At 39.3% G+C, this 17,789-nt stretch overlaps 1 protein-coding gene across 1 annotated transcript in view; it reads left to right on the top strand.

Annotated features, from left to right (window-relative positions):
- The window catches only part of HTRA1 (HtrA serine peptidase 1), a 48,461-nt gene extending 32,598 nt beyond the window's left edge, over positions 1-15,863 (top strand). Inside the window, 6 exon segments of the mRNA XM_032776688.1 lie at positions 9,602-9,796; positions 10,503-10,535; positions 11,878-11,992; positions 12,139-12,196; positions 12,619-12,714; positions 15,182-15,863. Coding sequence (XP_032632579.1) covers positions 9,602-9,796; positions 10,503-10,535; positions 11,878-11,992; positions 12,139-12,196; positions 12,619-12,714; positions 15,182-15,350 — 666 coding nt within the window. The 3' untranslated portion in view covers positions 15,351-15,863.
- Positions 15,864-17,789: the final 1,926 nt, after the last annotated feature.

Here is a 17,789-nt window from a genome sequence, read left to right as displayed (position 1 = left end):
GTCAAATACAGTTAAATTACTGAAGCATTAAAGATAAGAACTTAAATCAGAGCCAACCCCAGAAAAGCCCCAGAACAATACTGTATATACTCATTTATAAGCCAAATATTTTTGGTAAAAAAGCGGTGCATTGAAGAGCGGGGTCGGCTTATAAATGGGTTTACCCCAAAATTTGATGATTTTAAAACTCTATGGAATCATTTAATTGAATATCTAATACATTGTCATTTTGTTTACTTGGAGCATCTGCAGACATGGAGCCCCTCAGTTCACTGTGGCTGTGGGTCGCTGTTCCCAACCAATGGGAGCTGCAGGAAGTGGCGCATTGCAGCCCCTTGGAGCTGAAGGGCTCCATGCCTGCAGACACTCCAAGTAAGTAAACAAAGCATCCCGACCGCTAGTGGCTTACCCTGACAGGTCGGGAGCCAAAGTTTTCCAACCCCTGACATACAGGGTCGGCTTATGAAAGAGTCATACAGTTCTTGCTATTTTTACCTATCCATTTTGGGAGGTCGACTTATAAACAAACAGGCTAATGAACAAGTATATATGGTATGTAATATTTGGGAAAATAATTCCAAACACATGATACTCAATGGAACAGAGAGATCTGGAAAGTAGTAATGCTGAAAAGGATCTAAGAGTGGTAGCAGCCAGCTTCCTGGATATGCACAGGCAGAAATCCTGTCTCAGACTGGAGAAGCAATAATGTATTTTCTGTGGCACTGGTGAGATTGCAGCTCGAATGCAACATCTCAGAATTGTTGCCAAATTGGAAGGCTTTCAGAGATCAGCAACAAAATGATTTATGAGCTAGACGGCTGACTTATGGGGAGCATTTTCAGACAAATATTTACGGTTTGGTTACGTGATTGCATATAGCTGCCTTCAAATATTTGGAAGTTGTAAATGCCAAGGAAGGAGAAGCTTTTAGATTGGTCAAATGGGTAGTAACCAGGACTAGCATAGCACAGGAAAAGTAACGTTGCATAACAAGTAGAGTTTCCTAATGACAGGGTTGGTTACATTGTCTTCCCAGCAAAACCAACCTGGGCAAAGCACTTGGGACTGTCGGCCTAATCCTGTGCTCAGTCAATGCGGGCATGAAGGCCAAAAGCAGTGGAAGCAAAATCACTTTTGATGCTCCATGTCAAAACTGAGGCGAGCTCCTGAAGACTGCATGCCCTAGAAGTGAACTCTGTGGCAGGTTTCTCAGCTCACTACACAAGGGAGCAATGTGGGTGGGCCGTGGGTGTACACTCTTGGAAATCCCACCCCCCCACGTAGGAGCTCAACACTGGGCCACTTACGCCATCTTCTGTAATTGCAGCTATGACATGGCTACATGGGCTCAGTGTTCTCGTTCTTCAGCACCACCCCAGTCATTTGGGCTTTGCTTCATTGGCAAGATGTGGCCCGTAAACTAGGGAGCAATGCTGCATTGGCAGCAGGAAATGAGTAAATTACATTAAAGGTCTTACATCTGTATTTTCTCTCATAAACTTCCTTCAAACCGACTCATTATGGCACTTTAAAGTAAATAAGAACTTTTGCCCTCATTTCTCTCTCCTTTTTGCTTGCCTTTCAGTCCAATTTCACTTTCCTTGGAGCACCACAGTTTGTGTCAGTGGGCAGAGGGGATTTGGCTCTCTCTGTGTGCACAAGGAGGAAGCAGTATGTGGAGGAAGCAGAAAAGCAAACTTTTTTTCTGTTATAAATATTTTAATAGCCAGCATCTTTGAAAACAAACTAACCGAGCTTCAGATGTAAGCGACTTTTAAAAACACATGTGAAATCAATGCTTATTTTACTTTGAAATACATAACTGAATACTATAAAGCTTTCTTGGAGGAGTCTACCACTAGAAAACCCTCATGGTAGTTCCAGGAGATCTTAAATGACATACACAAATGAAAGATGTCATGGGGAAGGAACAAAGGCAATCCATGAAGTGCTTTCAGGTGGCAGTGCTGGTGATTTATTGTTTTTAGGTTGCAATAATACCCACCACGTGCTAGGCTTTATCAAACAGAGGAAGACTGTTTTCCTGCAACATTTGTATGAGAATCCAGGAGTAAGTTCACGGGGGATGGATCTGAGGACCTGTCTTTTGTCAGTTCCTTTGTCATTAGAAATTAGGGTGGTGGTTTGTTTTTTTTTTCATATGAATGCAAAGTGAAAGATTTCTATGAAAATAGAACCATGTAGCATAGGCTACTTTCTTTCTAAGACCCACTGTTTGCTAAAATAGCAAAGCAAGATGCTTCCAATTACATGTTCAAAAAAAGAACATAAAGTATATTAAGCTGTCTCTTATGAGAGACCAATAAGTAATTCCAATGGACTGTATGTTTCATAGTTCGTGTAACCAGCGGCGGCTCCAGGCACCAGCGCTCCAAGCATGTGTCTGGGGCGGCAAGCCGCGGGGGGTGCCCTGCCGGTCCCCGCGAGGGCAGCAGTCAGGCAGCCCTTGGCAGCTTGCCTGCGGGAGGTCTGCCAGTCCCGCAGATTCGGTGGCAATTTGGCGGCGGGTTCGCCAAAGCCGCAGGACCGGTGGACATCCTGCAGGCATGCCACCAAATCCGCGGGACCGGGGACCTCCCACAGGCAAGCCACCGAAGGCTGCCTGTCTGCCGTGCTTGGGGCAGCAAAAAAGCTAGAGCCACCTCTGCTTGTAACACTTTTCTTTGAAAGGAAACAAGTGAAAGACAAATACAAATTTTTTCAAATCAGAGTGTTTCTCTTCCCCGCCTACCTCCCATATTTAATTTCTGCCTTATCAAGTTCCCCCTTGCCGTACTACTTTCCATCTTTCCTCACTTCCTTTCTCCTTCCCAGTCTTAAGATTTGAACTTTCCTTTTCGCCTTTTTCTTGTTTCACTATCAACATAATCATTTGTTTGGATGCTGAGCCTGAAGTTACCCTAGCACAGAGGATTAGTATACTGGATACAGTTATGCTCCTGTTTCAGTATTAATTCTATTGTATGTTTTAGGGTTAACGTTTATATTTTGTTAGATGACATAAGTCCCAATGACATCATGAAATATTTTTGTTCTTTGTGCAAGCTCATCAGATTTTATCTGATGGAAATTTTTTAAAATATGTGAAAATGCTACATGCTGTGAAACTATCCAAAATTGGAAGTATTTTGTTTTCTTTGGCATTTTGTCAAGGAATTCATAGATTGTAAAGGACATTTCTTGTTTTAATATGGTAAGGCCTTTATGTATTTTGGTGTAAATTTAGTCTGCAAGTTTAATTGAATTCCATATTTGTAATAGAAAGGCAGTTCCCAAGACTTTCAGAGTTAATATTTTGCAAAAGTTTAAATGACAACTGAATTTGTAGATGCAAATATACAAGCATCTGTTTCTTTTGCACTTAAAAACAAATTAAGGCACTATATGTCACATCTCAACATAAATCTGAATAACCCAGAATGTTGTCCCATCTTCACTGATTTATGGAGCTCCAAAACCCCTGTGTGCAGATTCATCACATTCCTTCCTAAATTTAGCAGACTATAGAACAAAGAGATAAAAGTCAACAGACTTTTCCCCACACAGATGCATTAACATGTCTTAAGGTTTAAGTTCTAACTGAAATATGTTTCTGATTAGGGTTAAAAAGATAAGAGATGACAGTCCAGTGTACTAGCCAAATTCTGACTATGGTTATTACAGTCTGCCTGTCTAGATTTCCTTCCCTCAGTTTCAGGGTCTGATCCTTAGCTGATATAATTTGGCAAAACTCCATTGACTTCAGTGGTGTGGCTCCATTGCTAATTTACACCAGCTGAGGATCTGGCTGTCAGTAGGGTATAGAGTTTGTCATCCTTATGATAAAGTTACCATTGGGTAGTGTTGCTGTGCAAAGCTGAACAGCTGCTGAAATCCACTGAAGAGAGAGAGTTGCGTTTCAGTAATGGGTGAAAGGATTCATTGGTGAATGAAAGTAGTGGGATGCAAACTCAGTCCTGTAAAGCCAGCATGGAACTCACATTATACTCAGTGGGAGTTCTGTGCATCACGAGTTTAGGGTTGAACCCATAGCCTGTAAAATGTGCAAAGTAGTGGGATGAAAAGTGCTAAGATATTTTTGCTAACTGATGGTTTAGCCTATGAGAAGGTGTAATCTTGAATTATGGGTTACATGGTTAGTCATATGTTAGTTTGCAGACTGTGCACTCGCATGTTTATATTGTTGTGTTAACACAGAGTTTCCTGAGGTCACACAGTGAGACACTGGCAGAGGTAGAATTAGAACAGTAGTGTTTGTTTGCCTTTCAGCTGTGTGCTTTATTCCTGCATTATGTTGCAAGGCAGATGAGTTAGCCCAGGATTTTATTAATCATCATGGCATATCTGTAGTTAATTTAAAGTGATTATCTCCAATAGACTGTTTTGTTACAGTAAGCCAATCTACAACCAGCTGGTGTTAGGTAAAAAGAAAAATGAATCAATTTATTAATTGTTTTATAAGTCCTGTAAACACAAGTGCTTAAGCTTTAATTACTAAGTGTTGTCTTCATACTCCAGCCGTCATGAAATGCTTTGTTAACTGAAGCTTGTGGAGGGCACCTTTTATAGTTTTGTTTCAACTACTGAACTATAAGATGCCTTGTATTTTATAGGACTTCTCTTGCAGGCTGGAACAAGATACTTTGTGGACCAGGTGTACTGCACACATCTTACTATTCATTTCTAACTAGGTCTAGTCATTTTAATCACATTTTTCCCTAGTTCCAGCTGATAATTTTTACCACTTGGATTAAATTCTTGTTTGTTTTTCAAGAAGTGAAATACTGCTAATTGTCACTGTGGCTGCTAATTCTTTTTTTTAAGATTTTTTTTCTTGTCTTTTTTTTTAAATCCCCGGGAACATAAAGATGACATACCATAGGTCGCTTATAAAATTGATTGACTATAATGTGTGAATTTACACATACTGACTCTTAGCAATTACTATCTCATTTTTTAAAATAAATTAACATTTGCATAATACTGTAGGTGTCCGTGACATTATACTGAGAAATTAAAGGTAAGGAGTAACATTCTGAAAAGTATCATTGATCTGAAAGTCTTGGGCTCCTAAGCCATTTAGGTGCTTTTGAAAACATTACCTAGGATTCTTTGCAGTCTTGGGTCCTTGCAATAAGCTCTGCATGGATGGTCCCCTACATCCACAGAGCCTCATTAAGGGTAAACATTAACTATGGAAGCAGATGCAACTTCAGTAATTGTGACAAATAATAATAATGAATCAAATTTTGTAGTTACAGACCATTAGCTCAAAATGTTTTCTCCTCAAGTACACAGCAGTCTCTTCTACAAACACCCTGTATAGGAAACATATGCTTTTCAAAACCATGTTTCATAATGTGTGCAGAGGGAAACAATTTTTTGAGTTTGTTTTTTTGTTCTAAGCCAATGAAAGGTTAGTCTAACTCTTTCCAGAAAGTCTGTTGAATCACACAGATGATCCACAGCCAATCCATACAGTGTTAGACTCTGAACTGAAGTTTAACTAATGTGGGCCCAGGCTTGAAAACTCAGCACAATTAAAAAAAAAAAAAATTGCACTAGTCAGTGATTGCTTATAATGTATTTTCTTTCTTCTGTCAAATTTCACTTTTGGCTGCAAAAATGTTTATACAGGAATATTTTATAAATCTCTGAAGTATCAACATAAATCTTTTTTTAAAAACATTATTAACTGAAGAAAATATTGTCTATTCAGATTTGATTTTGGTTAGTTTCTTTTTTTTAATCTGTGTTTAAATAGCTCCCTGCACTGAAAGTACCTTACAACATACCACTAAAAGTTCGTGTTCTAATTAGTTAAATCTGAAGTAGGCTGAAATACAAACATAGGGCAAATTTATGCTTTACAAAAGAGGAACTAGGCAGAGAGGGAGGTGTGACACTACCAGAGCAAAAGCATCTTGACCTTATGCTGTAAAGATTATAAGCCATTTAGGGGAATGTGCTCAGCAGTCGCATTTCCACCACTAATAGGAAAAAGAGGAGGTAGGGCTATGATCCTCTCACCATCCAGACAGTACGCCACTGGGACTGCTAGCACAGCTAACATTACACACACTTGTGCTTCTCAGTGCAGCCAGTCAAATTATGGCTGCCCCCTGCACATTGCATTGTTTTGGTGAGGTTCTCTGTGAATACCAGATTAATCTGTATTCATGGCCCTTATTTGACCTATAGATAGTGCTTGTTTAATTATACTGTATTTTAACTTCCTAAAAGTGTTTCCTCAAAACATGATTAGAAAGCAAACTTCCTCCCTTGCTGCGTTGCCTATTTCGTTGCCTACCCAGATGAATCTCTTTAGTCAGCAGCTGGTTAATTATTTTCTTGCTGTCTTGAAACTGCAGAAGATGAAGTATCTTATCCTGTTTTATGGGTTTGGCACTCAGTTTTATTAAAGCAATATGCTCATCTCAGTAAAACTTTGTTGGTAGAACTGAAATGCAGTTAAATAGAAGGATATAGTGAGTCAAGCCTTAACTGTGAAAGCTGTGACTGCTGTTTTTATTGTAGCATATATGGACCTGATCACTGTAGCAATGGAAGTGTTTTTATTTTCTTGTTACAAATACTTAATATTTTCCAGAATATACTTTATGAAATAAAACCCTAACTGAAAAATTCTAAGCAAAATATTCTTGAGAGATTTGTATATTTTGTAGTCTTACGCTACGGATTTTTTTCTCAATCCCAAACTAAGAAATTATGATGAAATTATTGATGAATGAAAACTATTAAGGGTCTGACTCCAGAAACTAGCTGTAGCCAAATTTCCAAAAGTGACCAGTGATTTTTGGGTGCCTTGTGTTTTGGGTGCTCAATGCAAAGATACCTGGAAGGGGACTGTTTTTCAATAAATGCTGAACCCTGAATATCAGGCCCTTTAATGTGTCTCAAACTGAGCTTCCCAAAATAGAACATCCAGAATCACTGGCCTGTTTTCAATATTTAGCTGCTGCTTGAGAACAAGGAACTGAATCTTAAAATAGACTGAGGAGGGAGGAAGCCTATTTTAAAATTATGCCTAGCAAGCAGGTTACTCCTCTCAGATCCGCGTATGTGAGACTTCTCCTATTTTATTTATCTGATTTCCCTTTTCCCTCATCCTGCCAATCAACAGTATAACTCCTGTATCATGCTCTTGTGACAAAATCAGTGTAGTTTCAACTAGATTTCAGAAACCTAGGCCCTTGGCCTGTGAACTTTTACATATGTGCTCAGCTTTAGGTGCTTGAGTTAGGGCTGCTGCCTGTAGGTATAAAAAAGGGACGTCAGCCCTCTTAGGTACAAAAAAACAGGACATCTACCTATTTGCCTGCCTCTCAGACTTCACCTAGGGCTGCCACCTCTGAGGCGCAGAAGTCCAGGACATTTGTCTGACACCTCTGGGCACTGTCTCCTCATCCCATCCCCAGGAGATGGCGTCTGCCTTCATGGAATCTTGCTCCTGGAGGTTTCCTGGGCACTGATCTCACCAAGCGGAATGTGGCACTGGCTGGATATACCCCACTCCCACCTGACTATGATCCCCATAGCCAGTACTATGTAGCGGTGACTAGATGCTGCCAGACCTGACCTCCCTCTGTCCACTTGCTACTTGCAAGCCATCCTATCCCTGTGGTTCCAAGACACACTGGAGCCAGAGCTCCCTCTGGGCAGGCACTGCTATCTCATGGGTTCCCCTGCTACAGCCACTCAGGGCTGAGAGGCAGCGGAGTGCAGCTACCAAAACCTGAGAATTTTCATGTTCCAGGAGGACCTGCAGCAGCCCTTTTTTTTTAAAAAAAGGGGTGGGGTGGGGTGGGGAGATTAACCTGGAAAAACTGGGGTTGGTGGCAACACTACAGTGAGTAATTCATTGACCTCAATGGGACCTGTTGAATGATCCAAATTAAGCACATGCATGTGTTCAAAGGATCAGGGCCATGCTTACAAAATGTTAAACATCTTCCAAGAACCAAAGAGCTAGTAAAATTATGGAGAGCAACAAAATGGAGATTTAAGTAATTACTGAGCCTAGTCCTTTCTTAATATCGGTTTGATTTAAAAGTATTTTTATAATAGATATAACTCGGGGGATAAAAATCCCACCCACCATGCCTTCTTTGTAGGTGGATGCTGTTGAATAAAGAATATGGAAGTTGAGTGATCGTTTCAAAATGAACTCTAATACAGGGTCTCTTGAGAACCTAAAGTAATCCGCAAGTTACTGCTGCCTTAAAATTTCAGTAACAGTCATCCAAATATGGCTCCTATTGGAGGGAGAGAAGGGGTGGAAACAAGATGGGACCCATATATTTCCTTTTATATAAATAAATGTGAGGTTGGCTAAGGGGCCAATCTTCTCCAGTTGCCATATGGGAATAGTCATCCTGACAGGGCCCATCTGTGTTCCTGCACTAGGATAGCCAGCCAATTCAGTCTCTCCACAGATGTTAGTCAGCTTGGGAGGAACCCAGTCTTATCTCTCGAGCCAATACATTGAAAAAGCACTGCACGTGCCTTCACTGCCTTCATTCTCCACAGCCCAATTGCCCTATGTGTCAGTTGAGTGGATAGAGCCACTGTCTCCACCTACAGGGTGGGGTGTATTACCAACCATGCCAATTTGCTGCTGATAGTTTACCATGGATACTGCTTGGGCCTGGATTTGCTTCACTGAAAGCAATGAAGAGTGAAATGAATTCTTCAGAAGTGGAATCCTCATGGAAATGTCTGGATCTCATGGATGTTAAAGTGGGTGTTCTTTGGCTCTGTGCAATCTCAGCGAAAGCGATGCAGGTTTACTAGCATAGGGTTACTAGCCTAGAAGTTAGGAAGCATGTTGGGGGTGTCTTAGATTGTAAGATCTTTGGACAGAGACCTTATTTTTGTTCCGTGTTTGAACAGCTTTTGTTACACAGAGGTGCTGGTGCATGATTGAGACTTTTAGATTCTACCATAATACAAATAATACTGTAAAAGCTTTATTAACAATGTCCCTTCAGAAGAAGAGCTTGGCATGTCAGGGTGGAAAAAGGGTTAATTATGTTCCAGATTTCCCCAAATCTATAGGACGGAGTAGCTGTATCTGACTTAATCTCCTCATCAGAATAGAAATTACTTTTATCCACTTGTATGTTTGGTTATGTACCTTAACTCTACTTTGTATTTTATTTTTCAGTATTATTAAGTACTGCATGTATTTTATTTTATTTTATTTTACATCTACAGCTGTTTTGCTCATTTATTTCAAGAAGGTGTCAGATACAAGTCCAAACCTGGTGTGTTCAGATATTTGCCTTGGAGAGCAGTGTGTAAATATTCATTTATTTTGTAATTGCTTTTCATTTAATGTCTATTCTATGTGGAAAAAAGAAATGTTATCTGAAGAGCACACCCCTTAGATTTTAAGCTCATGTAGTATTGTTTACACAGTCACACACAATCCCTGGTGTTAGCAGAGCATGTTTCTTCATTTTGTCTGTTAAATCAGTTTGTGTGTGTTTCAGTGGTATAGATTTTATTTGTAAAAGAATATCTTATGAAGATTCTGACCATAATTTATGCATAGGGTAAATTGCCAGTTCTGCTGCTTGGTCGATCTGCAGACTTGAGGCCTGGAGAATTCGTGGTTGCAATTGGAAGTCCATTTTCACTCCAGAACACAGTGACTACAGGGATTGTTAGTACTACCCAGCGTGGAGGAAAGGAATTAGGGCTTCGGAACTCTGATATGGACTACATTCAGACGGATGCAATTATCAATGTAAGTCACTTCTACGCAGCTGAATAGCCCTTGTTCCATTCAATGTAGACTTCTGACTCTAGCTGCAGCAGCAAGTTTGTCAACCATTTTCCCAAAGAAAAGTGGGTTTTTCTGGATTTTATTGTTTAAAAGGATTTTTATCAGTATGAACATGGACAACTGCCATGGCAACAGTATTGTTTATGTTTTAAAAGTCCCTGAAGGGACAATATCAAGTAGTTAATCATAAAATATCTGACCTGATTGAAATTGTTTGAATTTGTAAAGAGTATGCTAAATAGCATTTAAAAATTCATCACGCTGTCACCAAGACATTTTAAAAAAAAATATCCAAGCTTGTGTTTATGTGGGACCATGGCAAAGCAATATGTTGATGTCTGTGTTCTTGCGCTTGGCCTCAAGAGCAGTTGTCCTGGCCCTGGGAGTTAGGTTTGATAGTTAACAATACTACGTAAACTGTGGGTTTTTCTTAAACTTCATTGGCAAAAGAATTAAAAACTTGGCTTTAAAGTTGAACTATAAAGGGGTACGGTTAGGGGGGATATTGTTTGTCATTCTGAAGGGGTGCCATTGTGCAACTATTTTATAGAAAGTGGAAAATAACTATGGAAATATTTCAATATTTCTTTTAAAATACTTAATTTTGTGCTTGTAGTAACTTCATGGAAACAGATATTAAAATATAATCTGTCCAATTTATTTTCAGTATGGAAACTCCGGAGGGCCTTTAGTAAACCTGGTAAGGGTTTCTTTTAAAACAAAGTTCTTTAAGTTTGTGTGTTTTATTAACCTGACCATTCTTTAAAAGAAATTTAACTTTTTTTTGTTGTTTTTTATATAGAACATAAACACATAATAAAATAAAACATATATAAATATGTGCACAAGATGGAAAACCAATATAAATAACAACATTCATTGTTCCAAAACAAATTTGCCAAAGAAAGTGATTCAGTTCTGATTATAATTGGCTGACTGTATAACCGGGCAGGGTGCTTACTAATCTCTCATCAGTGTTTATATTGGTCGGTCACATGATGTTCTTGGAGTTCAGTATTCCAAGTGTTTGCCATTTGCATAGTTTAAAATGAGTGTAATGCCCAGTATGTTTGCTGATAACATGCAAAAGATAATATTAAAGATACATTTTATGTTTAAGAATAATTGCACTTGTCGTAAAGTATGTAAGCTCTTAGCAAATCAAAGTTAAGTTTAATGGTATCCATATGTATTGTCCCTTCATAGCGCATTTCATCACTGTGATAGGGCAGAAAATTGCCACTCTGGATCAGGGCAGGAAGGGGTCAATGGTTTTTGTTTTACAGTCAGATGCTGACTTGACCCAGCCCAACAACTGCTAGCAAACTCAAGTACAATTTTGTCTTCTGGGTATTTCCAGACATTTAAGAATAAAGTTGTGGCCTAATTCTGTCATCCTTCCAGCATAGCCAGACAATGTGTGCTTGGAGTTCCTCACTATGGAGAAGCTACTTAGTCTGTGTCAGGACAATTTTACCTTGAAAAATATATAACAAGACTGACAGAATATTAAAGTTACTTTTGGCCTACCACACTGTACAAGTTTAGCAATGATAGTGAGACATTTTAGTATTTCCATTTAAGGGCCCAGTACCTGATAAAGATACTCATCTGAATATAGGGTGCCACTGAAATAAGCAAATTGAAAATAATGGGACCAATTGTGCAATAAGTTGCTGTTTGTTGCGAGTAAGAGCATTCCCAGATTCTGATCTTGACTATGCTGGTGTAAATCTGGAATAGTTATATTGGATTTTAAGGTAGTTAGTCTAAATTTACAGCAGTGAAACTTGTATCAGAATGTTGTCCATAGACTTTCTAATTATGGCAAAATCTTTGAGTTTAAACTTAAAAATATAAAGTTAATAAAACTTGAAAAAATGAGTTTAACCCAAGTTTAGTGGCTAATAAATTAGCTTCAAAATATTTTGCATATACCTTATTAATTTTCTTTGTGACTGCTTGCAGAAAATCTTCCCTTGCATTGTTTCTTCCTCATGGTGTTTCATGTTTACTAACATACTTTTTTTTTATTTCTCCAGGATGGTGAAGTGATTGGAATTAACACTTTAAAAGTTACAGCTGGAATCTCATTTGCAATTCCATCTGATAAAATTAAAAAGTTCTTAACTGAATCACATGACAGACAAGCTAAAGGTATTGTACTGTACTATTTTTAAAAAATGGGCACGAGTCACACAATAGGAAACCAACATCAAAATATTTGGTTATATCTGTGTTTAAGACCACCAGGACTTCTCATAAGAACAATAAGTCAAGATTTTCTTTTCTCTTTTTAACAGGAAAAGCAATAACTAAAAAGAAATACATTGGCATTCGAATGATGTCTCTCTCTCCTAGGTGAGTAAAGATAAATTCTTTCCTTCGCCTATAATTTTATTTAGATGTGGCCATTCCCACAAATTTTGCTTCTGTCACTTTGAAATGGGTTGTAGTAATATGTTTCACAAGGAGCACCTGAAGATCTACAAATAATGGTCTGATATTTTCATTACTTCTGTTTTCGTCTATTTGTTGCCAGTAGAAGATACTTATTAGTATTTTACAGGATGCAGATTTCTAAACAAGTGTAAAGTTTTAAAATCTTGTCAAGTCTTTAGGAATCTGAACTGAATTGTACCATATGTGACCTCAGTATGTATAACATACCATAGCAAATAAAGGTTAAGTGATTGAAGTTTTTCAATCCTTGTAGTTTAACTTCCTTATAAGTGAAATGACCTTCTGTCAAAATAATTTTAAATTGATGTCACTTTTTTCAGCAAAGCTAAAGAGCTGAAGGAACACCATAAAGATTTTCCTGATGTTGTTTCTGGGGCCTATATTATTGAAGTAATTCCAGATACGCCAGCTGAAGCGTAAGTGAAAGGACTTTTTCTCCTTCTTTTTTTCTTTTTTTTTTTTTTCCTCTAACAGCAACCATCAGCATAAGAAATTGGTAATGAGATGTTTTCACCCCATGACAAGTTTTGATTATGCTAAAATCAACCAAACTATTGCCATCTGACAACTGTTTGGCTGTTTAAATGAAAGGAGTTGGTGGTTTAAGTCCAGTCCCTTGTGGGCAGTCCTCTATATTACATATTATATTACATATTATATTATATACAAAAAAGACTATCACAGTGGAGCCCTTGTCACAGATCTCAGCAGAGAGGTTAAGCATGGAGTGGACATGTTGGCTAAATCGTCCTTTCACTGCTAGAGATGATCTCACCAGGTCATGATTGGGACATACATTGGTAGGGCAGTTTGGGGAAACTTGTGCTTCTGCTGCCTGTGTGATTGTGTGTTTCATGGTCAGAGGATGTGTCCATCTAGCACCTTACATGGGCATTTAATTCTCATGATTCACTTGGTTAACTTAAAATAAATAAACTATTTAATTCAGGTGGGTGAGGAGAGAGTTTATCAAGAACATGAAATTCAAGATCTTTTATGGGAAAAGAGCAAAGGTTATTGTGCAGCATATGTGGGGTAAGAGACATGTATGTGCAAAACACATTAGAAAATTAACATTTCATGGCACACATTTTTAATAATCTGTGTTCAAAGAAGGGAAGAGGGCTGGCTGGCATCTCTCTGGAACGGAGTGAAAGCAGTTTGGATGCCTTAACCTTAACCAATCATGGTTAGGTTTCTAACATCTGTTACAGGTGCCTTTTGTTTTGTAACTAGCATTTTTGAAAGGTAACACTCAGTCAAAGCACTGATCTGTGCCTGCAATCTGAATCTCCCTTAAACTATTGCAGGAGTAATCTAGTTCATTGTACTGTAGTGTGGGGTTTGCACTTGTCTTGACCTGAGTGGATGACACTTGGCTGTATTTGGGATGAGAAAGTGAGCCTGCATTTGGAGAGCATGTTCTGTAGTGTGGGAGTGACAACGGTTAGCAAAAAGACAGAAGGGAAAGAAGAGAGATAGGAGACAAGTAATGTAGGATAGTAACTTAGGAGTTCAGAATCGCATTGATATTAACGTGTTAATCATTGGGGATGGTGGGCAATACCCATCAATAACCCCCTACAGACAACTTTATTGATGAAATTTGTACATACTTTGATTTGGGCTTGGTTTTTCACTGACATTTTGTGTTGTGTTGTATTGTGTGTGAGATCACCTCAAAACAGCTCTTGCTGCCACAAAATTCTATCAGTCTTTTTAATTGAGAGAAGGGTCCTGTTGCACCTACACATGAGGATCAAAATATTCCAGTCTGACTCGTGATTTTTTTGGTTGCCCAACTTGAGAACCATAAAGGAGTCTGTTTTCAGAAAGTGCTGAGCCACCTGGCCTCTGAAAATAAAGCCCATTTAAGGTGTTCTGATTAGGGCACCAGAAATCTTAGCCAAGGCATGTAGCTTGAGACAAGCACTCGGGTAAGACACTTCTCTGTGACTGGAAGAGGCATATTATTACTGTGTGGTTGTGTAAAGATTATGCTCAGAGGTTGAATCATGTCTGATCTGGTTACTTGGGTTAGTATTTCCATGACTTGCTGCCAGAGTTTTGTGCATGACAGGACAAGCCAATATGGTATGTACAATATTTCCCTTCCCCACTCCTGTTCCTCAGTCCCAGCTGCAGTCTTAGCCAGCTCCTGTGTATAAAATATGAAAGGGACTCAGCGCAGACTGTGGAGGATCTGAAGTAGAAAGAGCCTCAGTCTGACTTCTCTAGTCCCCGTCTATCTGTATCTACCTGTTCTCTTTTTACATTGTAAGCTCTTGGGGCAAGGACCATCTTTTTTGTTTTGTGTTTGTATAGTACCTGGAATGAAGAGGTCCTAGTCCATAACTGGTGCTCCGAGAATAATAATAATGGGTGGAATAAATCTGCGTCCCACTGAGTCCATGTGTAATAGATCTACATTATTCTCCATTTTAGTTTTGAATCATTTGAGATGTAATTGAGCCAACAAAGCTATGTGTAGAGAACAGTGTGGGATACTAAATATACAGTTCTATTAAATGATATAGGTCCCCTACTGGAGTGGGCTGAGATGCGGATTGAAATATCTGCCATGTGTACCTGCCACTGTATACAGTGTTGCTCCAATGGAATTGCTCCTAAATTGTATAATGAATGTATAGTGAAAGGTTTGAAGATTTTCATGCTGAAATAAAACTCCTTTGTCTTAACTATCTGATACACGTTACCACATAACTCATCTAACCGGTGGTTGTTTCTATGCATCTCAGATTAGAATCCAGTCCTTTGAATGTCAGTCTTGGTGAATTGTGAGCGTTCAGTTATCTTTCTCAGTAGCATTATGAGGAGGATAAAATGGCAGTTGTGATAACGTATCCCTTTTTTGTATTTTAGTGGTGGCCTGAAAGAAAACGATGTGATTATAAGCATCAATGGACAGGGAATAATCTCAGCCAGTGATGTCAGTGACATTATTAAAAAGGACAATACTCTGAATATGGTTGTACGCAGGGGCAATGAAGATATTATGATAACAGTGGTTCCTGAAGAAATTGACCCTTAATCAGAAACATGAGCTGGATTTCATGTTTTCTTTTAGCAACATTGGACTGCTTATGTTATGACTGTGCTGGTACAGGAAACATTAGACTTTTGACCAACATTCTGCTTGTTCAAAAGAATAGTATTGGCCAACAACACCAATGTAATGCCACAGATATTCCAGATGATAATTTTTTCCTTCTGTATTTTATCTATGCAATGTATTCTTTACTGGCTAATACAACTGTTACTGCTAAACAGTCAACGTTTTTTTTTTCTCTGTGTCACTCTTTCAACTAAGACTTCAACAAAACAAAATTCATGCACACAATGTGTGTTGTGGTATTCAGGTATAAATAGCATAGTTGTTCCTTTAACTGGAAAATGCCATTGTAATAGAATTTTGGGATAAAAAAACACAGTTGGAAAAATGTTGGCTTGTAAACCAAAAACAATAATAATCTTTTTTCAGAATCCGTGCAGAATTTTTACTACTTCAGTCTTTTCCTAGTGTTATTAAAATAATTCTACAGTATTTTTTCTGGTGTCATTCATTTTGCCTCATGTAAGTTGTTGGATGTTTTACTTTTGAAATGTACCAAATATCTACCTGACAATATTTCTTTATGGACTTATTTCCTCTGTCATTGAGCCAAAACCCTTTTACTTTTCAATGTATTCTTAGTTTCCTATATACTATCACTGAAGTCTAAGGTAAACATCTGAAGCAAACAAAGCCTAGTGTTTGCACTCTGGTTTCTTAGCTTAGTCTTTAGCTGTAGTATCTCAGCTATCCTAGGAGGGCAGGCTTCCATGTACAATTATTTTTTACCATATTCTCTTTAAATTTAATTATAATGCAAACAGTGTCTGAAACACTTCTCCTTCAGCAGAGTTACTCAACTGTGAGTCATGGACTAGTGATGGTCCAGGTATAGCTATGTGGTCTCATTTTGCTATCTCTTCTTGTTCCAGATGATAAATTTGAATAAAAGACCGCTATAATGCATGGAAAATTTTCATATTTCTTTTTCAAGTATGCAATTTCTTCAGCTTGGGGTTGTAAATAAGAGGTGGTTTTGAGACACTGTTAAGATGAGGTCTGTTCTGTGCAAGTTATTATATCCATCACTTTTTTTTGCTCTCTTCTCGTCTCCAGTGTGTGCAGTGGATTGTTTTGGAATTTTTTTAAATACATACACATATGTTACTGTATGTATGTTAGAGAAGGAAAGATCAAAGAAATACACCTTGCATTTGGAGTGAAAGGTGGCGAGGTTTGTGATGGTCCATAGTACTTAGGTCCATAGTACTTTACCGTCTGTGGATGGATCTTGAGAGAGTTAGGAAAATGAACCACTGGCCTACAAGAGCTGTGTAGAAGACTGTTCTGTTCTCTTTTTGACAATCAATAAAGAGATCATTTTGCCCCTGCAGTAGTTTGCCATCCTCACTTTAAGTTTCTCTATAGTCCCAACACATGACTAGGTGCAAAATGTGATTTAAAGTGGGTTCATCCCTATTTAGGCAATAGGTTTTGACCTTGAATCATCCATCCTTGTTGATCATCATAATCCATTTTTGGACATAGGCTGTAGATCTTTCCTAAAATAACCCCTACACCATATCTTACTCCTCAGGGCATTCTGCACCAAAAAATAAAAATTCTGTGCACAATATTTTAAAATTCTGCAAGTATATTTGTCAAATGTGGAGGCTCCAGCATGACATTGGGGAGTACAGGCCACTGGCTGCACAGAGGTGAGAGATCACTGTGCAGGCTGCCCCCCCCCCCCCCCCCCAGGACATGGACTCAGTGGTGAGGCTGCGCCCAAGCCTGACACAGCACAAGGACCAGGCCTGCCCCAGAAACACCCAAGGGCCCTGCCCTTCCATGCCAGGAGCACTAGGTGTGAGCAGGCAGGCAGGCTCAGCAAGGCAGGATCCATGTGTGGTGGGGCTTAGAGTGGGGAGATCCAGGTCCGGGTTGAGAGGATTCTGTGGAGGTATTCTGGGTGCAGGCAGTTCAGTGTGGGATCTGGGTGCAGGAGGGATCTAGATGCAGAAGGTCTTGTTGTAGGGGGTTCTGGGTGCAACAATAATGGGACTCTTCTGGGGAGTTCAAATGAAGTGGTTGAGGTTCAGCATGGAGGAGTCTGGGGGAGTGGGGTGGGATTTTAGGGGCAGCTGGTTGGAGCGTGGTAGGATGGGCATCTGGGTGGGGGTGGCTCATCAGGGAGCTGCAGGGGGTGTGGGGCTTGCCATGGGTGGGGGGGTTTGGGTGCAGGGGGAGGTGCAGGGAGGGTGGGGCTGTATGCATGGGGGTTGGGCTGTTGGGGAGCAGCTTCCTGTACAGTGATCTCTCCCTCTGCAGATGAGGAATGACAGGTGTAGGAAGCATGGGGAGGTGGGTGTTTGCAGAGCTTCCTACAGCCGGAGGAAGAGGGGAAGAGGAAGTCCT

The sequence above is a fragment of the Chelonoidis abingdonii genome, chromosome 15, assembly GCF_003597395.2.
Source record: "Chelonoidis abingdonii isolate Lonesome George chromosome 15, CheloAbing_2.0, whole genome shotgun sequence".
Taxonomy (NCBI): Eukaryota; Metazoa; Chordata; order Testudines; family Testudinidae; genus Chelonoidis; species Chelonoidis abingdonii.
Note: the sequence above shows the minus strand (reverse complement) of the source record. Positions and strands in the feature narration are given on the sequence as shown.